A 27893-nucleotide genomic window follows, 5' to 3' on the forward strand; every position below is an offset into this window, starting at 1 on the left:
CGGGCATTAGAGGTGTCTTATGGTTACGATTCAACGTGTGCCAAAACATCTGAATTGTGCCTTTAAAATGAAATTAAAGGGATAGTTCACCTAATAAAAAAATGTATAATCATTTTTTCCACCCTCATGTCAATCAACGGGCCCAATATTATTTGGTTATTCACATTCTTCAAATGATCTATCTGTTCTGCAGAAGGCCATACAAGTTTGAAATTACATTAAAGTAAAAGATGAAAATTTTCATTTTGGGGGGAACTTCCCGTTTAACTTCTCCACCTGTGTCTTCCATTAAAATCCATCTCTGTGGAGTGAATTTTTGACTTCCATCCAGTTTAAAGAGGCAGCGAATGTATGGATTCAACTGAGACAAAGTTGGCCAATGCGTGAGAGTTACTGGAGTCACCTTCAGAAGGGGTGTGGGTGCTGTTCTGGTGGCCTGCAGAAACATAAGACGACAGATCCATTCTTTCGGCCTTCTGAGGGTGACTTGGTTGTGTCATGTTCCATAGTGTATCATGTGTGGAACAGAGGAAGGACAATCAAGATTACAAAAACACAAACTTCAAGAGAAAATTCCTTGAAGGAAACGGTAAAAGGGCTTTAGTGGGTGTATAGTTATTTCCCACTTCCATTCATAAACAAACCTTCCAACCCAAAGACAACAGATGAGGTATAGGCTACAGCTATAAAATCTGGAAATAAAATCTGGTCGTTTTTTATTAGCCTTCAAGATTTAAGGACAACACAAATATTGTTCGGGGCACATGGAATCAGATGGAACAGTAAAAATAAAAAAACAAATTGAATGGGTAATGCCGAAGCTAATGCTAATCTGTTAGCATTGGTTAATATGGTAACGTGAACAATCATAATTTTTTAACTAAAATTAACAAAGATTACTGAATGTTGTAAAAATATGTTGCCACTGTAAACTTTTGCTTATACTAATGTTAATAAATACAATCATATTGTAAAGTGTTACTGAATAACCTTTGTGAAATTCATAATATTTTTCTGTACCTGGGTCAACATTAACCCAATAAAAAAAGTTTTTACAGAAATTTCCTTTTGAAAACAAACCTATACCTTAATATTCAGAAAAAGCGTGACAACTAGACCAGGTCTCTTGTATAAACAACAATAAAATAAAGAAAACTTCACTGGGGGGGAGACAGTGTGAGTTCTTTCACCTGCACTTCGTCTCAAAGATGTATTTCACACATGAGTGAGTTTGGTATAACCAAGTATTATCAAGTGTATGACCGTGTGGAACCTGGTGGTGTTGCACCTGGGGGATTGGCTTACATCTCACAGCTGCCCACCAGCAGAGGGTCATACCGAATGATTTGAGGTCAGCCATATCAGCACTCAAAAATCTGACCCGAGAGCAGTCACGTCTATATCAATATCACAGCACTGTTTAAAGCCAGCAAAGTTTACTAGTCGACTTGCAGATTGATTGTGTTTATTTGCAAAGTGCGCAAATTTGAGAGGGTGAACCGGGCAGCCCTACTGAGTGATGTTCAAGACATCCAATTTTAAGAAGTCAGAAATGTTCCATACGCATAAAACCATGTTATTTCTGTCATTTGTATTTTAGTATTTTTTAAAGCATTTAAAAACACGAACCAGTTAAAAGTTTAGACATTTTTATTTTTTAATGTGAAAGATTATGTAATAATAAAAAAGTTAATAAAACCTCTTTAAAGTAGCCACTCAATTCCAAGATTTTTTTCTAAAGCTTGCTGAGATATAAAGAAATTTAATTGTCAGCACAATTTGTATTTTTCTAAAAAAATATTTTTGATTGTTATTTTTACAAGTGTGAATAAGAAAAAGTGTCCTTCAAAACGACGACAAATGGAAAGTCAGTCGAGTGTCCAACGTTTTGACTGGTGGAACAGGATCATTGCTCATTTTTGCACATCAAATCAGATAGCCAATAAGACTCGTCGTTTTTCCAGGTCACATGACTTAAACCGATGACAGAATTTAAAAAACATGTCTAATACAGGAAAAGAAGAGAAAACTAAATAAAAAGCATGGGTTTCACAACTTAACACCAGAAGTTAAAGGAAACATTTCTTCCCAGAATCATAAAAGCACACATCACTCAAGCGGTGAGGGTGACAAAACGCCTTTACCCATTTAAAAAGTCATAACACCAGACTTGCTTAAAGAGCCACTAAATCATCCATCTGTGTGCCGGACATAATTGTCGAATGGAATATCTCCCAAACTGCTAGTTGACACAGGGTTGTAAAATGCAGAGGTCTGTGAATTACAGAGGCCGGGTCAAATGATGAACGGTGAGGTCAATGATAACGACTATGGCTGGTGCTGTGACGCCAACCTCTGCTCTCTTGCTGCCGTAGTGGCACATTCATTCCCCTTCCTGTCTGCTGTAGTTTATGAGACTTAAAAGCACTGTTATGAGTCTGTTAATGCTACAACAATCTGTTTAAAGCAATAACTGACTGTACTTAGCTCTAATAAAGAGTTGGACAAATGTAGTGCTGGGAAGTAACTTATTCAAATTTGCATCGCTAATTTAATTGACATAAAATTGTATCTCTTTGCGAAAGACATTTTAATTTATTTAAAATTAAGACAACTAACTTAAATTGAAGTGTTTTCTCTGTGAAAGGGTGTAATTGCACATTTAAACACAAGCTCTTTGGGATATATACATTACATTCAAGCATAAGGTAAAGTGTGATGCATTACAGCACTTTGGATACAGCTCAACCAGGACAAGTGAGGTCTCACAGGAGAAACTATGGTCCGAAGCCTGGTTTATCTCGTCTGCCGCGTTTAGAAAAAGGGCTACGGCAAGCTTTTTTGACACCGGTGGCTGCTGGGAATGAGCAATTACAGATTGTAAAAATTAACATGAATTACTACTGTATCTGCACTGATGGCTAGGTTTTCGAGACGAAACGTATGCAAACCATGATGTATGCAAAACGAAATGTATTAAAACCAGGAGCACAACTTCTTTAATTTTTAATGGGGAAATCTTCTTTAACAGTGAACTTCAAAATGTTTAGTCCTAGACTGTGCTGTGAAAGTTAAAGCTTACATTAAACATTTACGACCCAGTTCCTCAGAGTTACAATACTGACACTCACTTCTAAATAACAAACTCTATTTCTCGCATCCTTTCACATGCACACAAACACGCTCAAGTACGCAATGTCAAACATTCACAGAGAAAACACACTTACAGCATGATGTTAGTTGAAACTGGCATGCTCTCGGTGCAACTGTATTCGTTTCACCCTATTATATTGTTTATACACAGTTTGGAGACTACAATTTATGTACGCAATGTAAATCTAAACTACCCATCTCTCAAAAAATGTAAAACATTGCCAGGGTGCCATGCCACAGTGAGCGATGTTGTAATTCTAGTGTCAGTAGCAGTAAAATATAATGTATTCCCATGTGGCACTGATTTGAGATATGCCCTATTGCTGTGATCTCAAGAAAGTCTAAAGTAAAGCAAGATATCACTGTCACGCATCCTCGTGGAAGCCTTTGTTTGCATGTGAGCTACTACATTCTGTGTCAGATGAGGTTTGCGACTTCAGACAGAAATCTAAACAACATGGTGTAAGTTGTATTAAAGTCTGTGAAGTTTGTTGAACTGTCTTTTGGGCTGCAAAATATGTACGCTAACTGGCACGAAACACAATATCAAAAAATCAACATTGCTCCCATTTCAAAGTCAACAAAGTGTTTCAGTCTAAACACAACTTGACTTAAAAGGAATGAAAGAGAAAAGAAAAAGGTCAAGGAAACTTAGAATGCACATCTTATTGGTAATAGCACACATTTGACTGTGAAATTAAAAAGTGTACTATACAAAGACTAAAGAATGTGATTTCATAAACCGCACAAGTGTCACACAATGTAGTCGCTCTTCGTGAAAATACGTTCAAGCTGTTTGGATTGAAAAATCAAGATTGCTGTCCTTACCAAACACAGCTTGAACAACCAATGATGCCAAAAGTGTTGGTAACAATATCTTCACGAAGCCACTGCAAACAACACCTTTTTTTACTTAGCGCAGTACTTCAAATAGCACATACTCAACTTTAAACATGAATGTTACTCATGAATCCATAATTTCTTTATCATCGATCATCTTTTGGAAGCCATGAGCACTCCAGTGAAGCCAGTGAAAATGATACACACTGATCTATAAATACCAAAAACGTAGAACAAGAGCCCATCTGATGAATCCTGGTGTGCTGTAACCCAATAATGCAGGGCGGGCTGTGGAGGTTAACCAAAGGAGAATTCAATTTATTGTATCCTGTCTGAGAAACGTGAAGTTACGTGCAGCACAGAAGGAAGACAGAGTGGTTGTTTGCTTTGACTCGGTGTAGATGGGAGGAGAGCGTCCAAGAGAAATGTTTGCTTTTGTCTTCTGTGATTTTGATAGCATGAAGTAGCATGGGACATGTGCTTGTTATTATTATCAATACTCTGGAACTGGATTTTTAGTGTCCGTCTAGAGTCGATAAGGCACACAAGGACTTTCCCACCTTTGGGAAGTGATTATGTGCACATTTGAGAATAATATAACAGTGTTTATTCAATGACAGACACCTTTTATGAAACTTTTTATGCATATTTTGATTTCAAATTCGATGAAGGCTTGATATGATGGCAGATGAAAGTCATGTATGGAGAAATTTATAATTGTTTACAATTTATTACAAAGCAAATATATATATATATATATATATATATATATAACGCTGCCAATTTTAGCCCATTATATATGGGAACTTTAATAAGAATAAAATGACAATATTATTTCTCATTTTAAATGGCAGAGAGGATACTTCAAATATGTTTACATATAAAATTGTTTGATGAAATAATTCCCATTACATTTGTTATTTACGGTTTTGATATAAAAATATTAAAAATAATAAGTGACCCTAGACTTTTGAAAGGCAGTGTACAGTATATGAATGTCTCATTAAATCGCCTTGAACTATTTACATTCCTTTGCTTTATTTATGTTTGCAAATGTTTTTGTGCCTAAATTCGTTTCTTAACTTTCAAGTTCACGTACTCAAAATAAAAACAAAACATTCATGACAAGTAGTGTAGCAAATAGCTTATTGCGTCAAACAGGATTCACGTTTCCTCTGCATATCTCATGTGAAATACTGCTGACACTGGACAAACAGTTTCCAAATTAGATTGTATATGACTGTATATTTGTTCAAATCATCTAGTTACAAGGCCTCACTTATAACATTTTTTCTGTTATACGTCTAGGCGACTCAAAACCGTTTCTTAAAATTGCTCTGATACCCCCGAATTACCCTGATTAATTATGTGTATCTGAATGTATGGGAGAGGAAATGTCAGCATTTACCCGAACCTTGAAGAAAAAAGCAGGGAACAACAAACAAATCATACTGGAAACCAATCTCATGCCCTATACCAGGCAAACAGCGGACCTCAGCTTTCCCAAAATGAGAGCTCAGAACATGGGAACTTTTCTGCCAAGATAGATCACAAAAAGAATGTGACTTGGTCTGGTAATCCCCCTTGGAAGCGTTCTACCCAGTTAGGAATCACTTAGGGACCTTGAGAAATATTAACTCAAAAAATGGTTCGCAAGGTGTCTATTCCCAGTCCATTTTGGGGAGATCCTTCAAAAAATTCCTTTCAAGGACATCCATGCTGATATAAAATTCTAAGTACAGTGATTTTGATAAAAACCTCATAAATAACCCAAGCGAGGCTTGCAAGACAATATTATAACAACCTCTAGTCGTTCCGCTTATCCGCAGTTACAATGATGTCATATGAAGGAATTATGACTGCACACTCTTTGTGTCTGCGTGGCCCATTTGCACGTAGTATAAGCGCTTCTCGGCCAGAACAACAGTCCCTCACATGAAACCTTTCCATGGGGCCCGGATTGCCATTCCAACGCTGGGCAAGGGTGAGGCATGCATCATCGTTGCCACCGTGACTCTACCCTGATCCTTTAAAACTCAGCGGCATGGAGAAGACAGGCATCACCAAAGCACAAAGCACAGTTAGTTCCAGTGGAAAATGACACGGACAACTCGTGCAGAACTCAAAACAGCATGTTATCAACTTTGTTTGGGTACAATTGGTTATCAGGTTAAGTTTGACTGTGATTGATGGCTTATTATTGAGCTTGGCATGTAATATGGGCCCTAGATTAGATGTCTTTGCCGTGGGTATGCTATATGTTACAATTTACTTCATAAGTAAACAAAGAACATATTTAAATATACTTTCAGTTTCAGGAGATACTGCCAGCCAGAGTATTTGGGTGAATTCAGAGGAGAAGACGAAATAAACGTCATGTCTGTTTTCAATTCCCAACACAACTCCACAAGCTATGTTAATACAGTGCACAAATATCCCAAACATTCCAGTTCTCATAATTCAGTCATTTTTAAAGACAGGAATATGAAACACAAAAACTAAATATCTAACATGCTATTAGTAAAATTATGTGACATAATAAAGGCTGTCAAATGCGGTAATAATTTAATAACACTTTTTTAATACGCTTTCCAGTCCCTGCTTAACCTACTTTCTGATGACAAGAAGAATCGTTAGATAGAGAGTCTGTAGAATCTGTGTCCCGCACCCCCCCTAACAAGTTATCCTCTCTGAACTTTCCGTGAGGAGCTCGGAACAGACGAGCCTGTTTGTGGCATTGTGTTGTCATACCATTCAACACTGTACAATTTAGAGGCCCCTTTTGTGTCTGTGGAAGTTGTTTTGTGGCCAAGCAGAGGAGGGAAAACAGGGATATAAAAATAGACTGATGGGAGGAAAGCGTGAGGGAGTAAGAGAAAGGAGGAGACATCGGAAAAAAAGAGAAAGACCTTTGCATTGGTAGACAAGTACATAAATAACTTGTATATGAAAAAACTATTAAGGCCCATCTAGCCACGCAAGCTCTCAAACAGCTATTAGTGTGGCAATATTCCCACCTCTCACACGAGAAACAGATCTGTTAATGATACACGGTTGTCACGCAGAACATCAGACACTAGCCAGAGATCCATTCACAAACACACTTCACTCAGTAATGCACTTCACTCATGCATTTTAAAGAGGAGTGCAGTACGAGATGTGGCTTCCTGCCCATCTGTGTTCTTAAAAATCCTTCATCTGCGCTGACTTCAGACTTGAATCTGAAACTTAAAAAAATATGTTTTTCTGGACTTTTGATTGTGTGGTTTTGACATCAACGTGAAATCAAAACTGACCGGATTAACTGAACTTTCACAATGAATGTTCATGGCCTTATTGTGTATGATTCATCTGTGCGTGTTATTCTATAGAGAAAAGTATTTGTCTTTGTACGTTTCTGCGAAATGTAATGACGTGCCTTGCCTCTAAAACAACCATCTATTTCAGAAAACCCCCAGCAACCGTACAGCAACATGACCCATAGCCAAACAGTGTTGGTGGATTGGCTCTTTGAACTAGGATCATTGTAATGAAGCTCTTGAAGCCACCTAACATCACAGCAAACACCTATATGAAAATTGTACCACAACCTGATTTCAAAGGAATTCGTAACTACTTCACGAGTTGGCTAATTTGTTTAAATTCATACAATGTGAATTATACAAAAACATACGATTATTAGGGAAAAGCAATACTGAAGCCCCTCACCTAACCCCGCCTCCAAACCTAACAGTCACAACCGCAAATCACTCTTAAACAGAGCAAAAAATAAGATTACGATTTACGCGACTTAGCATCATAAGAATAGTTACGGATTCCAGTGAGATTGTGTTGTCTAGCAATGCACTGGAAATGCAATGGCTGTAAAGAAGTTTTGCACATTTCCTTATTAAAAATAACTGTATTACACACGTTTTCTAAATCCATTCTTAATGAACTTTGTTTTGCAAAATCACTTACAGAAGCATTACAGGACTTATCTGTTTAGTTTAGTTGTAACAGTCAAACCTCTTACCTGTAGTATTGCATTTCTCGCCAACATCAATCCTTTAAAATGCCTACATCCCATGAGTAATTGGAGGTAAATTACAAACAGTGCCTACTTACTGAAGCCACAGTCATTTTCCACCTCCCATAGCATAATGGGGAATGATCTTTAACCTGCTACTATTAACCCAGCAGTTCAAGTTGCTTTCAAATAGATGAGAAGGAGGGAGAAGGTGGGGGTAGTGAGTGGCTACATCTCCGTCTTTAGCAATTATACGCAGCCCTTCTTAAACAGGTATGGGGTGAAATGTGAGAAGCCTGGATGTGGTCCCAGAAAAAGGCAAGTGTGATGCTGGCCGGGGTTCGGACTATCGCGTCGAGGGTGGTGGGCTGGTTCATAAGGGGTTGTGGTTGTCACACAATTTGCGGCTAGAAACCACTAAACTATACAGTAAACTCATAATATCCAACCACGGGACCACTTATGGAGAGTACAATTGCTTGTATTTGTGCATTAACAATTGTTCATTTTAACTAATAGTGCATGAGACTTTCTTCTTTGAATTGGAAGTATCCCAATAAAACACATATTGGAAGAAAATGCCTTGCACCAATTGCCCTTTTAAACACCCTCTATGCTTTGTGCACTTGTTTCCAAGGTTAATCGTATACAGACCATTAGATCTTTTTAATGCTGATCGTAATGTAAGATTGTCGTCAGTTAACTTTCTGTGTGCATAACCTCACTGTGCAGAACATCAAGAATATCAGACACTGATAGAAAATACAGATAAAACAAACTACTCCCTTAGTTCTGGCACTGTTGCATCTAGTAAAAAGAAGACCTGCGGCTCAGACACAGTGCAAGTGTTACAAAAACTGTAATGTGAGAATGATAAGAAGGGAGGAAAATATAAATCATTTAAATCCTTTGCCCCACACAATTTAAAACACACAGACACACACACATTTTCGATTTCCTGTTCGTACTTGACTTGTTTTCCCATAGGGGCGTTTACATTATTGTTCATTAGTTTTCAGTTTGGCGTTTGGAGTCAATCATAGCTTTCTTTCATCCTAACATTTGATGTTTTGATTTGATTTCATGGAAAAGCTGATGAAGGTAAACTAGGTTTATCCGATAAACTGAAACATCGTTCTTTAAAACCTCATCCTCGCTGGGATGATGGAAAGTGAAGACATTGTGAAGGCTACGTGGGACGTCCGCACTGGGAGCTCGCTCAGAAGAAGCACATCCCAAGAGGAAATGTCATTCAAAGCAGCATGTGGATGATGAACTTTGTTAATAAGTCTATTAAAATGACCGAGTATGTCTGAGATACACAAATTTCTCAAACCTCCTCTGGTAAAACTAGTCCGGTCCGAATAGGGCTAAAGAAAGATATTTAGAAGAATGTTAGCAACTGAGATGCGGTAGTCAGATAATGGTAGTCAAAGGTGGCCCTGAACTGTTTGTTTTCCTAAATTCTTCAAAATATCTTCTTTTGTGTTTATCAAAGCTTTCTTTGTGTACAGCCAAACAAAGACATTTAAACAGGTTTGGAACAACTCGAGGATGAGTAATTCATTTTTGGTGGTCTATCCCTTTAATGTAATAATAATAATATTCTTTCATTATATTAATAATAGAAAGGCCATTATACCTATATATGGTTATTCTTGAACTGCTGAATTAGATTTGACTGATACCTGGATTAAGTTCTTAACATTACAAGGCATAGAAAAACAACTGACAATAAGCACATTATTAGTAACTACATTCCACATTTCCACACGCAGCATTAATAAATCCCTAAATAAGTGAAAAATCCTTAACAAAGCCCAAAAAATTGGGCCTATTGTAAAATTAGGTTTATCCGTCACATGCACTAAGAAAAGTAAAAGCTCAGGTTTAAAAATAATGTTCCTCTCTGTTTCCTGTCCAAAACAATCATCTTTGCTTATATTAATTTCAGCAATCCTGATCATTGTTTAGCGATTTGGAAAACTGCATTGCCACAGTGTAATAGAAAATGAAGGGGATATATATTTAATGCCAACAGTAACACTGAGATTTAAAATATTAAAATACTCTGGGGCAACAAGAATCCCAAAATAAATATTTGAATACTCTCATTTTTGTGAGGGACCCATCGGACTTCGGCCCTAGGCGTTCCCCAAAAGCGAGAAAAGTGAAAAGCCCCAAAAATAAAGATTTTACTCACATTAATCTTAAAAGCTTGTGCAAGATTCATGAGTCACAGATGGAAATCTGACCTCATAACTACATAATGCTGCCTACAATATGGTTGAGGAGATTTGGTTTGTTTACAAAATTAAGATGACATTAAGCGACCTACTCACTTGGGTTTTGTTAGCAGGGTATTGATTTCATGAGTTTTCTCTGCCCTATATCAAACAGACATGCCAGAGTTAGCTTAAAGACCCAGATGACATGACGTTTCTGGAAAATGACTTTCAAAGCGGGTAGTATGGTTTATCAAAATCAACCACACGACCCTTGCATTGTGCTTAACGTTCAGCGTGGGCTGCAGTTTCCTCATTCGCCCTGAAAGATGGTGACAGTTGAGTATGTTTTTTATTTCCCTTACATGCCTAAGTGCTGCATTGCGTTCACATTGTGCAAGAATTGAATCTGAAGAAGTGACACTGAATCTAATGTGGTGCCTTGATAAATGGAGCGCTGTTCTGGTGCGTGTAAAAGCTATGAAACAGGAAGGAAGAGCTGTTTAGTCCGCCAAGGGTGCTTTCACTTCACTTCATCTAGCTTGTTGGTTTTGGCCGTTTCCATCAGCAAAAACAAACTTTGATACTAAGAAAGTCATCCCTAAAATAGCCCAGTCCAACTTTTGGCTTCTTAGACATGCTGTGTGGCCGTGAGATGGTCCAGTCTTCATTTATGCCCTCAGTGGAGGAAAACCACAGCGTTTGGCCTTTAAGCACCAAGATTAACCTCTCCGTTTTCATCTAGTCACCGCCAGCCATGCCGAGGGTAAAGCAGAACAATGAGAATTTCACAGGGCCAAGGTTCGGACGTATGTGCTTTTAAATCTAAAGTGCCGCTTGGCAAGAGGCACCATCCGCAGAAACATGAGACTGAAGAAGGTTTTCTTTGAACACATTAAGTGTGAAGATCTATCACTTCTACTCCCTTGAGAACTCCCACATGTCACTGGCAGAAGCTTGAGATCAACCCAAAATGGACCTCAGGCCAAGCCCTGCTGACGGAACTGAATTCCTTCGGCTTTATACAAAGTCAGACTTTAATAGTCTCTGAAAGAACATTTAGGCTTAAAGTGTGATAAGGAGTGTTTTTAAAACCCTCTTTGCACTAAACTAATCTAATACTTGAAAAAAATCTATTCAATAAAGGACTTACTGTATGTACCCAAAATAAAAATTCTGAATCTAAAGGGAGGAAAAATGGCTGATTGGGCCAAGTTTGGACATTTTCACTTAGGGGTGTCCTCACTCTTGTTACCAGCATTTTCGACATTAATGGCTGTGTGTTGAGTTATTTGAAGGGACAGCAAATGTATACTGTTATACAAGCTGTATTGCAGGTGTTGTTACATGAAAAGATATAATAAAATATTTACAAAAAAATTAGGGGGGTACTCACTTCTGTGAGATGTACAGTGCTGTAAAAAAGAATTTGCCACCTTCCGTTTTTTTTGCATATTTGTCTGATCTTTTTAAAGAATAGAATTTATTAACTTTAAAAAATAGTAAAATAAGGAAGCAGGATGATCTACAATTCCCTAAAAATATTAATAATAATATGAATTTGATAAAAAAATATATAAATAATAATTTTTCATAATTTTTAGGATTAACTATTCCTCAAAACACCAGATAGCAGACTTTTATCATGACTCCATGTTTAAGATTAGAAGTGTTTAGCCAGCCATATCCATAAGTGGACAGTTTCCTTTAGCAAATGACCAGAGTCAATCCAATCCTTCTTATGGACCATGCCTGCTCTTGGGATAATCCTTGGACAAACAGAAGCCACCTTTGACTGGACAAGAATGTTATCGGGACCTGCTCAAGCAGAATTCCACAGTGAACGCATCGCCTGGTCGGACTCGACCCCACACAGACCCCTCCGCACCTCCAGCAACAGACCGGTCACTATCTGCAGTCTTTCATCAGTGTACGGCTTGAAAGGTATTAAGAATTACTCCACAGTCACGGCTCACTTGATTAAGACAGATAGACCGGACCATGACACTTAATCTTCTGTCTGATGAAATATGTTAACTGCATCCTCATGTTCCTCTAGAACAATTAGACTGAATTAGCACTGCGTAATATATAGCTCATTTTATTAAGGCAAGGTTTTCTTGTGGTCCGGATTCATTTTAAATATAAAAGAATACGAATTGATTCCTATAAAGTATGAGACAAATATCATTTATTCAAATGAAAACTGTGCAGGTAAATTTTGCCCCATTATCTTACAAGAATACAAAATGGTCCAGGTCATAGTTTTGTAGGAGTGATCAGGAATAGTGGCATTACTAATGTTAGTAGATGTTTTTATACTCCTACTTTCAGTATATTTTATGATAAGCCGGTTACTCACTGGTGTAGAATTCAGACTGCATACACCGCCAAATTTCCTTTTTTACAAACTCTGACAGACTCCCTCTTTTGATAGTATGCAAGTCCTGGTAAACGTTCAATAAAGATTATTATTTTTCTTTCTTTTGCTTTTTGTTTTTAGTCATTGCATCAAAATATTATTTCAGCAGCTCTTAACACTTGTCTAAAATAGAGCCAAAAATGATTTTGCTTTCCCTTTTTAAAAAAGGATCACGCATGTGTCTACAAATACCAATCCGTCATAAAAATTCATGGGACGAATTCGCCAAATGAAGAAAATGGAAATGTTGAGAATGGCGTGTGGGATCAGAACGTTTGGAAGGAATGTTTAAGATTAATTATCATACCGGTCACATTGCAGTCATGATCCGTGCCTTAAAACACCATGCTGGATTATAATTTTTTGAACCACAGGAACCCCCATTGCATTGTTACGTAACATCCAAATATTCTCTATTTAGGGGATACTTTAATATAACTCAAACATGTTAAACTTCAAAGCCTTTTAAAAATAACTTTTAGGTAACATGTTATTGATACTTCTATAACTGGTACCATCATCGTAAAAGTTTGTGAAAAACAGTTCAGGACAATGTTACGGACAATTCATTCTGAAACCTGCATGTAATCCACATTTCTACATGTTTTGTAAATAAACAGATGGTTTGCAATTATTCATTTTACATTAACAACCAAGATCACAATATTGATAAAAACTTTGTTTAAAATGGCTATGATTTTGATAGTCCAGTTCGGCAAGTGTAAGTTTCAAATTTAGAATTGTTTTCATTGCCAAATCCCATTGGGGGTTTCTGTAGGCTAGGTTTGTTTCTGTTTGAGGAGCAATTATCATTAACAACTCTGACTGAGTGACCAGTAATGTACAAACTATTATAATTATTATTGCCGATTATTAAGAAACAAATTATGAATAATTCTAGAAAAATGCAAAATGAAAATATCAAATCGGTTAAATAATCTTTATAACACATATTTGTTATAAACTTTAATGTTATAGTGATAAATATCATACAAATGTACAGTACTGTATGTCCTCATTTAAACAGATTTGCCATTTAAAAAAATACTAATAGTTTATATAAAAAATGGTTCTTTCTATTATTTTACATTTTGTTCATTAAAACATTTTATCTCAACTCAAATTTATTAATGTAGTGCTTTTACAAATTTCATTGTTACAAAGCAGCTGTGACTTTATTTGACATTCCAAGTGTCTTATTATTTGGTTAATGCAAAACCTGATGATCCATGTTATCCAAACACGATTTAAATGTGTTTAAAATATATTATGGAAGCAAGAAAATCTTCAACAGGTACTTTTCTTGAAAGCAGTGATGTTTTATCTGCCAGGAGAGTTAAAGTTTAGCCCATAATCGGAGGACAGATCTCTTGTGCTCTTCCTTCAAGCACTCCCAAGGGTCTGTCATACTTCCTGTCATTAAAGAGACACCGCACCCGACTACCCACTGGGTGACTGACAAAGTGCCATCGATGCGACGTGTGGAGTCCACCTGAACATCTGCGAAATCAGCTAGGCAATGGAGTGAGACACCCCTGCCAGCAGACACGTCGAGCGGCGCGAGTTACAAAAGCACACACAACCTGAACAGAGAGATCTATGGTCACAAATATTTGGTCTCTGACGGCCAAAGTGGTGAAGATCATTCTTAAAATAACAAAGGTCTGTAAAGATTTCGTCTTGTTTCGCTTACGCAAACTTGTAACTTGCCAAAGCAACAACCGCAATATCATCCTAGAAATACAGTCAAAAGCATCACAGCTGCGTAAACAATCACACATAACAGCAGAACAACGAAAATCCACAGAAAACAGGAAAAGCGCTGATCCTTGTCAGCTAAAGACAGATAAACAGTTTTCACATACCGAGCTTTGAACTACAGTTCAGAATTGAATTTTTTTCTTTTTATCTTTTCGCTCTACTGGATCTGGGAACAGCTGTCCCTTAGCTGCTCTCGGCTTACAAAACTACAAGCTGATAATTGCGTGATTATCCGTTGCAAAACTTGAAATTACCTTTTGCAACCACTGTGTGTAGTTCTCCATGACATGTTCCAGCTGCTGGATCTTCTGGTTGGAGAAGTCCGTCTCAGGTTGTGGAGAGTCCCGCTGCAGAGCGTTTGCATTGTACTGAGCGCCCGCTTTAAACTCTCGACAAGAAGTCCCGGTGCTTCCGTCACTTTCTGGAAGAATAAAAGTGTAGCTGCACTGTCCGTGTTGGACCCGATGATATTTCCGACCGCTGCCGTTAGTGCCTGTTTTGGCCGTGGAGCTTCTTGTTCCCTCTTCAGCTCCTCTTTTCTGCTCACCCCCTGCGCAGTCTGCCACCGCCAGCAATGCTGCCAGAGATGCACAGCGGCAGAAGAACCAACTCCACCGCATGGCACGAGCTGAGATACGGTCACTAATATCAAAGCAGCAGGTCAAGTTCGTTCAAGGTGTCTTTGGCGCTCTGTACCTTAATTCCAAGGTCAGGTTGAATCAGTATGAGCAGAGATGTCTAGGCGCCATGGGGCACGTGCTGAACATGTCCATACAGGACTGTTGGGGAAGAGGATGCCTGGAGGTCATCATTGATGTTGTCACTCACCAAACACTTCCTGTCCTGTAAAGATTTAATAAAGAGTCGGTCTTCTGGGGAAAAGCTGAAGTCTTGAGAAACTTCACATGTGGGTTGCGCTGGGACCGCATGCATGTAAAATGCAGCTGTGCAGTTATGAAGAAAGCAAGACAGGGTCCATGAAGATGTAGTCTAGAGCATGTTGTCAGACCTCCCCTGGCGCGCTCTCTCTCTCTTACTCTGTTGTGTGTGACCTAGCGACTCAATGACTTTGCTCTGGGTTTCTAGCATGCTCTGAGCCTGCCCCTCACATTGACTGGAGAGGAATGTGTGTGTCTGAGTGTGTGTGTGGGTGAGTGTGTGTGTGTGTGAGAGAGTGAGAGAGAGAGAGAGAGAGAGAGAGAGAAAAGGAAAGTGAAGCATAGTGGGACCCCAGCACAGAGGATGTTCTCAGTGCTTGAGGATCATTTTACTTTCATTTCAACTTTCTGAGCCTGTATTTCTGTAGTAGCCCATAGTAACCTACACTTTATCTATTATTCACTTTACTTCTATGAATATATATATATATATACAGTATATCCACCCTTACATTACAGGATTGCATTAATAGGAGTTTGCCAACACCATTTACTCATTCATTCCAAGCCTGTATAACTTTCTTTCTTCTGCAGAACACAAAAGACGATATTTTGAAGAACACTGATAACCAAACAACATTGACACAGACTGACATCCATTGTATGGACACAAGACATTTTTTTTATATCTTCTTTTGTGTTCCACAGAAGAGAGACTCATATTTAGGTTTGGAACAACATGAGGGTGAATAAATAAAGGCAGAATTCTTCAATTTTGAGAGAACCATCTCTTTAATGTCAAATGTTTCGTAGTTGGACACCAATGAGAAACACGGCAAACAGTTATTCTCTTCGACTTCATTTTCAACCCCTCCAAAAGAAAGTGTCAAAGTGCCCCTGGAATGTGACATTGTGAAACTCTGCTCTCATCCAAAACACAAGCCTGCAATTCACAGCATCTCCCTCTTGTTTTCACAAAAACAAAAACGAAATCCAGCACTGGCCTGATGGAGGAGCTACTTCACCAGAGGAAACAGCTTCTCATTTACACCGATCTTGGACCCGGCTTTGCAACCCAGATTCCAACTTTCAACTATTGTAAGATAAAAACAAAGACCTTGTCTCAAAGCGCAACACAGCAGTTGGCGGGATACTATGCATGGAGATGGGAGGTCAAAGGTCAAGTTCCAATTAAAGCCCCCTGTGCGTTTTTCTCACCACCTACTATGGCAACCTGGCTGGCAGATAGACTAAACTCTCCTTGGTACACAAACTATTAAGACAACAACACAATGCTGTAATCCTTATAACCACCCTCCTCCTCGTGGTTTTGCTCCGAGATAACAAGCCCAGAATAACCATGCATTTCATCTTGCTATGCCATACGCCCACCCCTCCACCCTGTCCCCATCAAAACTATAGACGCGTGTACTGAAATTTTTTGAACTGCAACGATAACATGTAACTACAAAACACAGTTTAGAGACCAAGAACTAAAACTTAAGGCTCTCATTGGGGGGCTCTGAACATGTTTACAGTGCAGTAATGTAGGTCAGTACTTCAAAGACCAGCATGATGAACAGTATGCGATTTTGGCGTTTCCTCAAGTTTTCATGGAAATGCACAAGCTGGGGATATTTACACCGTCATAATTGATTTGTGTAATCTACGCACCAAAGTCGTTCCTGGAATGTAAACACAGAACACGCAGCGACACAACAAATTTATGTGTGCCGCTGGTTTGAACTGCACGGGATCCCGAAGTTTTCATCATAGAGCAAAGACAGATCTAGTCATATTTCTGACAAAATGAATAATATATTGCCTTTAAAGCCAGTATCACAGTACGTACCAAACATGCTTGTAATGGTAAAGGTCATCTATGTTCATAAAAACAAGCTGGTAAAGCATCATAAAAAATGACGCGGCATAACATATTCCATGTAACTTTAAAAAACTGTGCGTTCAGCCTGCAAGATAAAGAAGCCATTACAAAAGCGTCAAAAATAGTAATGACAATTGGAACGAATTACAAAGCGATGAGCTCTATATTGTCCTAACCCTGCAGCGGCTAAGGCTTGGCAAAACATTTGCTCACAGGGGCTTTCTGTCAATGATAGAGCTGAATCAATGCCAACGCATTTCAATGGATAATTACCAAGAACTAATATGTCACACAGTCGCATTCTTCCAGTTTCAATAGACCTGTTCATCCCATCTATGAGCGAGGCCTCTCATTTCACTGGGTCCCCAAGGGGGGCTGCAAGGCCCGGCTCGGCCTTATTCAAATCTGTCACACTAAACGCTCTCAACATCTCATTTGATAGCATTATCAGGTCTGGCGAACTCAACGCATCCAATTGAGAAAGTGGCATTTCAATGGTGAATACTAAATGTTAAGGCTGGAGGAATGTTTTGTTGTGACCATGCAACCATCGAGAATGCTCACAGATGCACAAGTGGACGCTCAGTCCAACAATTGTTTCGAAAAAATATAATACAGGGAAAGAATGAAAGAGAGAGAGGCATACGGTCACATTCCTATGAAAGAAAGGACGTGTTTAGTCTGCTACGTAACTCACACGTAGTCTAATTCTTTGAGACAGTCGGTTTGATTGATTTTTTAAACAGCCCGGTGTGGCACATGCCGACAGATATGATGTCATGAACTGAAGACTGCTGAAGGAATGACACCAGGGACTATTAGGCTAAGAACCCTCTGTAGACGGCTCTCCTCTCAGGCAGGTTCTCTCGGGCACACGCAACAAAATTTACTGAGGTCTGGTTATGTCAAAGCAACAGTCTGTCTTCCTCACTGACAGTTAAGTTCACGTCAAGATTATGGAACGTGCGCTCTTGTACCCTTCAATCAAACGCTATATGACACGTCTATGTTTAAAGTGTTGATTAACGTGTCCAGAGACGTGTGATGTCACAAGGAAATGGAAGTGAGGGCATCGTCAGCATTATGACATCATTGCTATTGTTTTTAACCATTTAACAAATAAGAAAATATATAGGGTCCGTTGTTAACTTGCGTTTATGAGTTTTTATGTGTGATTGTGTAGAGGGAGGGAAAGAGATAGAGAGAAAATAATTACAGTTTTAAGGCTGAAAAACGTTGCATGTTTGCGGCAAGGTGTTTTAATATAAAGCAAGCGATTTCCCATTAAAAGGGTTTACAGACAAACCAAATAAACCTAAACTACAATCCTGACCTTCACTGCAGATTTCTGCCACAATGAAATTTGACTTGAACCCAAAACAAACTTTTACAGATGATCTGACTCCCCCACAGCTCTGCTGTCTGTGTGTGCTTCATCCCATGTGCTAGCTGATGTATGATGTCGGAGCTAATTGTCCATTCAAAGCCAGAAATGTTTAAGTTCTCAACTATGTTAGTGCTTGTAATCTGTCTGATCAAGGGTGCTCTAAAACAAGTGTTTGGTCTCTTATCTCCGCAGGCCACGGGAGAAGCTGCACCTCATAAGAGTGTTTACAAAGAATCTGGACCATACCTCATCTGACCCCCACCCTTAGGTCAACACACATTTCCCATTCCTCAACCCATGGACTGGGAAATACACTGAACCACCAGAGACACGTTGGGACCCTTGACTGAATTTATGTTTCTCATGACCTTCAAAACTGTTTAATCTGAGATAATACTTAAAGGTCTAAAAGGGGTTTGTAAACATGATTTGTGTCTACATACAGTATCAATTTCTTCCCAAAACTAATATTACCAATCAGCATCAAATAAACAAGCTTTTAGCATAACGTTACATTATATTTTAAGTGTATTTTCTAAATTTACACAAACTAAAAAACAAACAAATGTTGTATACTCCAGTATACAGTGTGTATTAATTCACTGAAAAAACATTGTGTATGTAAACATGAGCATGAAAAACAATTTTAACCAAAAAAAATCATAAAGTTATTCACTCTGTCGGTATGGTGACTCAGAGCATGAGGAGAAGATGGGTAGAGGATCAGGACTGTTTCAAACCTGCATTTCCCACATGCGCACCAATGCTCAATATGTTTAGACCAATCAAAAGGTCACAAATCTTACATGAAAAAAAGCAGTAAATTATCTCTGCCCATTTTTACAGTGTGCAAAGGGAAGAATGTAAGTGGTTATCTGCTGTCCTGTCTTTCGTGGTTTGACACAGTTCCATTCATCAGATTTCTCAGATTACAGGATTTATCCATTAAACAGAGTGTTCAGATCCCTATGTGTGCTATCATGCATTGGGGATGGAGGTCTGTCACTTGTCCACATCACCACCACAGTACTATGATCTTTTAGTAGGAGCAACACAAAGCAGTCTGACACCCATTTGCCTCCAAACTAAAAACTGTTAATGTGGTTATCCTGTGTAGAATCACCTTAGATCACACACGGGTTTGACATCGCAAGATGCTATCCCTGCTATATTCTTACCTTATTTCTCATTGGCTCACATGCTTGCCTTTAGTTACTTTTCCAAACACACCACCATCTGTAGTGGATTTTCAGCCTTAAATAATTGACATCTTATAGGTTCATGACATCATCCAGTAATGTTTTTATGCTTTTATAATCCTCGAAATTAGATGTTATCCTTCTGAATATCAGATCGAACATGCGCACACACATGATTGTTTAGAGAACACATTTCTACCTTATGGGTATTACTCATGCAATATGAAACACTCCAGATTGATGCACTCTTATCTTATTAGCAGGAATTTTTCTTCAAATTCGCATTACATTTTTTTTAAATGTATTTACTGCAGGTTTAGTTTTTAATACTGCACTTGATTTTACTGTATACAATTAATTCTGTAAAAGGGCAATTCCGTCAAAATGTCAAGCTGACCAAGAAAAAAAGGTTTTACCAACATTTTTGACTATGCTAACAACACAGATATCAACATCTGGTGGATCAGATACCCATGTGAGGTCTCTCTTCAAGTTTTAAAAGCCCTTGATGATTTTTCATAGTCAGTGCCATTTTCAGGATTGTCACATCCTTAAGGGTTCCTCATAAATGGACAGATTGAAAATTTAAATAAAGTAACTATTTTTTGTACTATAAAGAGTCATCCCTTCTCCATTCGTTGGGTTTTATTGCTTCAGGTTTGTGTATCATAATTCAAAGTAATCTTAAAAAACTTTGTCTCCCAAAATCGTGTCAAACAAAACATGATTATTTCCCTTTTTTTTATCGCAAATTTTTTCATAGACTTACGCTTTTCTGATGTTTAGACTCTATCAATAAGGGTTTTGTAAAATATAAACAGTTGGTTTAATATAGAGAAGGTATTATATATATTTTTAACAAATACATTTTCTGAGCATTTTTTTAAGTCACGTCCATAACTTAATCATTAAAATACAACTCAAGAGTCTTCTGGTTAGGATATGATCAGCATCATTCAATAAACACACAGTTACTCAGAACATCTGCTTTGTTATGAGCACTTGGACAACGCATTGGGAATCCAAGACCTCTCACACTGCCATAAAAGTAAATGTCCGTCTACACTCTCATATCCTCATGACATGAACGTTGGAAGTAAAGAGTCTGATAAAGACTGTTTCTGTCTCATGAGTGCATCATTAGGCATCGCAGACCTCACAGAAGACAGGACGGGGTTTTGTCAATTCTGTCACCCACGTAATCCTTTAATGGTACAGCAGCCCGGGCAGCCAAAAAATGTACACAACTCAAGCAACACATCAGGTTCTGGTCACTGACAGCAGAGCGATGAAGAAGAAAGAAAATTCTCACCTTATCTTTTTTTTCATGCCAGCTTTGAGTCGAATCTGTGGAAGTACATGCACATATCTTTGCATGTGTAACTGTCGGTGCACGCTTGCTCTGTGCATACCATGCAGGTCAATGTACACGCACATGATTTGTCAAACCATTCGGCCCCGATTGTTGTAAATTGAAGCAATTATCAGTCACTGAGAGGCTTTGTGTTTACCCAAACATATTATAAAGGTGCCAACTTACAAATATCGGAAAGTCAATAAACACATTTGAGTTCAACAAACTTTTTAAGGATCTCACCTACTCTAAAAATCATTAAGCAAGGATCATTTCGAACCTACTGTAAACACCTGGAACGTCAAAGCTTGACAAGTGATAGAGACAAACGGCCTCCTAAATCCTTCAGTGTGCATTACATCTTCATACAATCTACGTGTAAATATTTACTTTTGAAGAGAGCCACTGACCACAGCAACTGCGCCCCATCTGGAGTGTAGCATGAAAACTACGCAGTCTTTTATGTTCCACAGACACAAACATTGGCACGATGAAATATTTGTGGTGCTCGTATTCATTTACACGCTTCCCTAAAGCACACTCGAACGACTTGATATATGTTACCTTGAATGTGAGGCACTGTGGGAACATAACAAAATAACAAAAAGCACGTACTGCTGAGGGCAGCGATTGTAGAGCTTATATTGATACTTACTTATATTGATACTTACTGCGCATGAAATATCCAATTCCATACTATATAGTAGACAAAAATGAGTATAATTCATGAATAGTGGCCTTTTCTCAATTCCAGGAACGCAAAGAACAGACTTGTGTTCTCGTTGAGATCGGTCTTGTGAGGCAGCCTCGGAAGAACGAACTTGGATGGACATGCCGCAATGACTGCTGGGACTTGATATCGAGAACACATCTGGCTTTCATGCGTTCTCTGTTCTTGTGTTCTTGAGTATCGGAATGGACTCAAGACCGCCGAAGAACGCATATTGAGAAACGGCCATGTCTGAAACCTCAGTATGCTAAAAACAGTAGGTGAGAAATACCCGGTTGGTCTACTACTTCCGCCATGATTCGTGAGTGTGGATCGGATGGACACTTCTCTATTCCATGATGCCACGGGAGCTGAGCAACGGACAAATTTCAAAAGTATATCAAATAAATATACAGTGGAAAACTTTAAGGCGGATTTCTGTTTCAATGTAAGTGTCAATAAATTAATTTACTATGACTTAATTTCGTTTTCATCAACGTTCAAGTATAGGTTGTTGTTAATACGTCATGGGTCAATGAGCATATGGGTCACATGACCATAAAACATTGCGGTATGTCCGAAATGTATTCATTCTATTCCCACTCATACTTATAGAACGTACTGTTTTAACAGCCGATAGGTAAATACTTCAATTCAAATTCAGTACGTACTATCACAGTATGCGATTTCGGACGCAGCGAAAGTTGCAGTCATTTTACATCTTTATTTTGACACATTTCAGAATGGAATTTCGAATGGCCGTGGCTTTCTTCTTTCTCTGTGATCTGATTGGATTTATAAAAATAGCCATTGCATTTTGAAATGGAACTGGCAGCAGACTGACAGATGAAGGGGAGGAGTTAAGAGATGCTCCGCCCAAGCAGTCTAACATAAGTCATTTAAGATGGATAGTCCTAACAGTAAGGAAGTCCAAATTTTAACTAAAGATAACGAGGGCCCACAAATTTTAAAAAGGGAATGGCCCACATTGATAAACTATTTACAATAAACACTGCAATATTTCATGAAAAAATAGGCATTGTAATTATTTATTTCACTTTAAATATATTTGAAGATCATTTATTACTTGTATGGTGTTTTTCCGTGCTCTGGGTGTCAACTGCTACATTATCCAGATCTCGGTGCAGAATGAAGTCATCATCAACTACTGTATTGTGGCAGGTGTCTCATGTACTGTCAAGTTGAACAAGACATACCAGCTACTGCCAGCTTCACCCTCCTGTGTCGAAGGATGTCCAGGGTGCCTGCAAGAGATGAGGTCGCAAACTTTAATGAGAGAGAGAGAGAGAGAGAGACATTAGCGTTCATTCTTTGAAAGGTAATTTATTGTATAAAACTTTGATTGTTGTGCAATGACATCAGGGGAAATTGACGTATGTTGTGACACATGTTCTGTGTCATTTGAATACCATTATTTCATACCGTTAACCTTTTAATCTGCTATCGCATAACATCTGGTTCTTTATAATATGTTGAAAACTGAATGTCAAGCAAAAGTGAGTCAGCTGACAAAATTTCTATTAAACAGCCTCATCATACAGTATTTTGACGTATGTTTGACACTATAAGCTCTGTTGTGAAATCTTTCGTAAAACCAAGATGATTCAATAGCTTTGCTTGTGTTTTCACTCTTACCCCACCTAGATATTGACCCCATTCGTGGAATGTGCAGACCAACCTTTGTGTTAAGAGACATTTCTTTCATTTGTATGTTTTTGCAACTTTTTGTAAATTCTATCCAGTGACCCCTGGATAACTTATATATAACAAATATAACATAAGCACAGGTAATATTACTTAGATATAATACTTAAATATTTTTCTCATCTTCAGTCAACACCTATAAATGCGTTCAAATGCTTCATGAAGAAACACAGTGAGATAGATTTTTCATCTATTTATCATTTTCCATTCCATTCCATTTTCTACCGCTTATCCGAACTACCTCGGGTCACGGGGAGCCTGCGCCTATCTCAGGAGTCATCGGGCATCAAGGCAGGATACACCCTGGATGGAGTGCCAACCCATCGCAGGGCACACACACTCACTCATTCACTCACGCACTCACACCCTACGGACAATTTTTTCCAGAGATGCCAATCAACCTACCATGCATGTCTTTGGACCAGGGGAGGAAACCGGAGTACCCGGAGGAAACCCCCGAGGCACGGGGAGAACATGCAAACTCCACACACACAAGTCGGAAGCGGGAATTGAACCCCCAACCCTTGGAGGTGTGAGGCGAACGTGCTAACCACTAAGCCACCGTGCCCCCCTTCTATTTATCATATTAAGGTTTTTTTATAACAACTGTGCTCCTGAAAAGCCATCACATTATACACCTATTAGCAGCAATAACTTCAAATCAAATGCTTCCTGTGGTTATCTATGAGTTTTCACACCATTAAGAAGGATTGATCTGAACCATTCTGACCTCGATTTGTTTGTATGTTTGTATTGTATCAGAGATACTCTGTAATTCCTGTTTCACAATATAAACCAAGGCCACCCATCATCTCCGTTGTTGTGCTTTCCTTTTTATATTCTGGAATCCATAGACAGAAATGGGACAGAGCCAAACTGACCTTTTCAACACAATCCAACACAAGAGCTGTTAATCAAAAAAATTTATGAAAGCACTCCGATGCATTATTCTCTGCATTATACAACCTTTCACTGCACTTTAATGCATTTCCAGAGAGAATGCTGAGCCAGGAAATCATACTTTGTTTCTGGTCAAAGGGTGAAATCCCTGTAACAAATGCTATGACGGACATCAACGGGAAAATAATGTTTTTAGTGAACAGTGTGCTGAGAGCAGCTTTATCCCACCAAGGCGTCTGTCTTATTGCTATAGACATTTATAGACCCTTGCAAACTTTATAGAGATTAATGATTATGAAATTGAGCCCAAGAAAATTCAGAGGACCTCTGCATCATGATATTGTGCAGCAACTCTCTATGTCTTGCAGAAAGAGAATTGGGATGTTTTTCGCAAAGCTGTGACACTTTCTATAAAGCCCTTGGCCACTTTGGAGATTTAAAACCATTCATCTCAATGCACCTTAGTGCATTTCATGACTGATCAACACATCTTTGCTACAAAGCTAAGTATTTGTTTTGTGGTTTAAAAAGTTATGTTTCAGGCATCACATATCTGAAGTATTATTGCTTCTAAAAACTGAGCTGGGTGCATGCCTTAATAGACCAGTTTATTTTATAGAAACTACTGGTTAGATAGGAAAATTACATTTGGCTCTAGAAGGCCTAACCACAAACGTTCAGAACATATAATAGGCTGCAAATAATCAGGAAGGTTGCCTCCAGGTGAAATGACCATCTGTGGTTACTCAGAAAAGATGTTATAGTCAAAAATGTTATTTTATAGACTATATCATAGTTTGTGTCACATACTCAAAGTCCATTAGCATGAAAAAATAAATAAAAACTAATTTGCGAAAAGAGGGGGGGGGGGGCACAAACGCCCCAACACATGGTGCATAACCCCGTGACCTTGGGTCAGGCAATCAAACTGGTTTGTATTTGTTGATCTTAGTTTTCTGACAGTTTACCGAACTAGAGCTTGTTAGCAGGAACATTTCCTAGTTTTCACAGATGCGTAACTATGTTACTTGTTAAAAAAATAATGACAGGCTCTCAAAACTAGCTGGAGCCGATGTGTTTACACACGGTCTGATAAAAGGGAAGTTTTGTTTATTTTTTTAATTACTTTAATGTGTCAAAACTAAGCATTTTTGTAACCTGGTTATGGTAGTGAGAACACACTATTTAGAATTTTGCTAAAAAAAAATAGAATAAGAATAATATAACACTAAAATAAAAATATCATTATCATCAAAATAATTTCCAAATGTGAATAATGGATTTTAATTCAACTTAAAATAGAATAAAAACATTTATTAATGTTTTTAGAGTCATTTTTTTCTTTAAATAAATTATCTCAAGATTATTTAATTTCAAATTTAGACAGAAATCCCTTTGTAAGCTTTTAAATTCATTTATTATGAATTATTGTGTCTTACAGTATAAAGGTCATTAAAGAATGGGTTGAAGATATTTGCAACATCTAAGATTTGTGTAAATGGCGCAAATTAAAAATAATTTTGAAAATTTAGAGCACAACTACAGTGTTTCTAGATCAAAGTGCCCTTTCAAAAATATGCTTCGTTAAAGAACCAATTCTTCTTATATTTTTATCATCTGAAGAACCTTTTTTTACAACAAACAACATTTTGTGAAAGGTTCTTTGGATGTTAAATGTTCTTTATGGAACCATTTAGACAAAAAATGTTCTTCTATGCCATCGAATACATTTTTGAAGCACCTTTATATTTAAGAGAGTAAAGGGTCAAAGACAAGTCAAATATTGCAATGAAGAAAATCTGTACTCTTAATATCCATCTGACATCCTTTCAAAACATGAAACAGATCACATCCTGTGAGAGGAAATACAACACAGAATAGATTTCATATTTTCCAGGTTTGAATCTGGGCACCATGACTTTAAATATATTAATCTCTTACAGGAAAGAAAAATAAATATTGACAGGAACATTATGGAAACAGGTCAGAGATGGAGAGTAAGATGAAGTGAGATGTTTTGATTTAAGCAGGTCGAATGCCAAGAAACAGGTAACATGGAAGCAAAGGAAGAACTTTTCGATTTCTGATAAATGTACTAAAAGAGGATTTCCCAAAGGATTTTCTCAATGCCAACAGTACATAGTCCACATGTCCTTTATCAATATTCCCTAATGCACTAATGTTATATTGTAAATCATATTTGCAAAGTCCAACACTTAAGTCCAACATATGTTTTGAAGTCATGCTCAGAACATACAATATTAACTTTTTTTTCTGAAGCTCAAGAGACATTTATCCTTAGGTTTTTTTTGTGTGAAGTCCAACCATTTAAATACCGAAGTATCAGCTCAAGATTAATGTCAAACAACCCATATATGGCAAAAGCACAAGCCGAAATGATGTTTCTCTGGGTCACAGGGAAACTCTCTCAAAATAACATTGCAAATTAATAGGATGTCAGGTCACGACAACCGTCTTTCTGTTTATTGCTAGGTCAGTGCCAGTTTCAAAAACTGACGACATCTTTGATGTGCGGGAAGCGTTTGAGTCAAGCTGGAATCTGAAATATGCCAGAATACACTCTCTTTCTCTTCTCAGACAGTCCACTGTCAGCCATGATCTACAGTCTGAAGGGCCAGTGGGTCACTTCTGAAAGGGCTGGACACAGATTTTGAAGGTCCTTGACTGTACGCTCCACTTGCCTTGACGTGTCTCACAAATATTTGTCTGTGTTGTCAATGAACAGGGAGCGGTAATGGCTTTATGGGTCTGTTAAATGCAGTAAAAAAAGTCACATGAAGGACAAGCGCAAAAATGTGATGGAGTGAGCCAACAACCTTGAACTCACTTAACGTGGCTCTCGCTAATGATGTAATCGTGCCAGAGTCACAGCAAGAGCACTGCTGAACATATTCACATTGACTTAATGTAAAGAAATTAGACCATTGCTTAAAATTAATCATGTAACCGCATCTCCTTGTTCCTTAAGAGGTCCTTAAAGTGATAGTTTACCCCCAAAAATCTGTCATCTTCTTGTTATACCTGTGTGACTTTTAAAAACACTGTGCTGGCACCCATTGATTTGCGTTGGTTTTGTGTCCCTACAATAGAAATGAATGACACAAGGATGTGACACAGGGTCATTTGATCATAAATATTTTGATTACTGACCATTACACCCTTTTGTGAACGTGAAAGGGGGTTTTCATAAAGGAATTTGTTTTCACACTTTCATTTGGAGTGACCCTATTAAAGGTGTCCCTATCTCCTCTTTAAGCACCTTCATATGTTCCTCTCCCATTGCCAGGAAAGCTCTCAACACAAGATGTTTGGCCCACAGAGACGAGTTCCGTGGGACCAGGCCTGAACTGGCCAATTCGAACAGTCGCACAACTGTCTCGCTCATTAGCACTCACCAAAGGTTAGAGGACACAGATGGTCACACC

At 38.2% G+C, this 27893-nt stretch overlaps 1 protein-coding gene across 1 annotated transcript in view; it reads right to left on the reverse strand.

The window, feature by feature from the left end:
- Nucleotides 1-15488, reverse strand: part of angpt1 (angiopoietin 1) — a 47634-nt gene extending 32146 nt beyond the window's left edge. The window contains exon 1 of the mRNA XM_056741820.1: nt 14665-15488. Coding sequence (XP_056597798.1) covers nt 14665-15030 — 366 coding nt within the window. The 5' untranslated portion in view covers nt 15031-15488. The remainder of the gene's footprint in view (nt 1-14664) is intronic.
- Nucleotides 15489-27893: the final 12405 nt, after the last annotated feature.

This window comes from Triplophysa dalaica, chromosome 25 (genome assembly GCF_015846415.1).
Source record: "Triplophysa dalaica isolate WHDGS20190420 chromosome 25, ASM1584641v1, whole genome shotgun sequence".
Classification (NCBI taxonomy): Eukaryota; Metazoa; Chordata; class Actinopteri; order Cypriniformes; family Nemacheilidae; genus Triplophysa; species Triplophysa dalaica.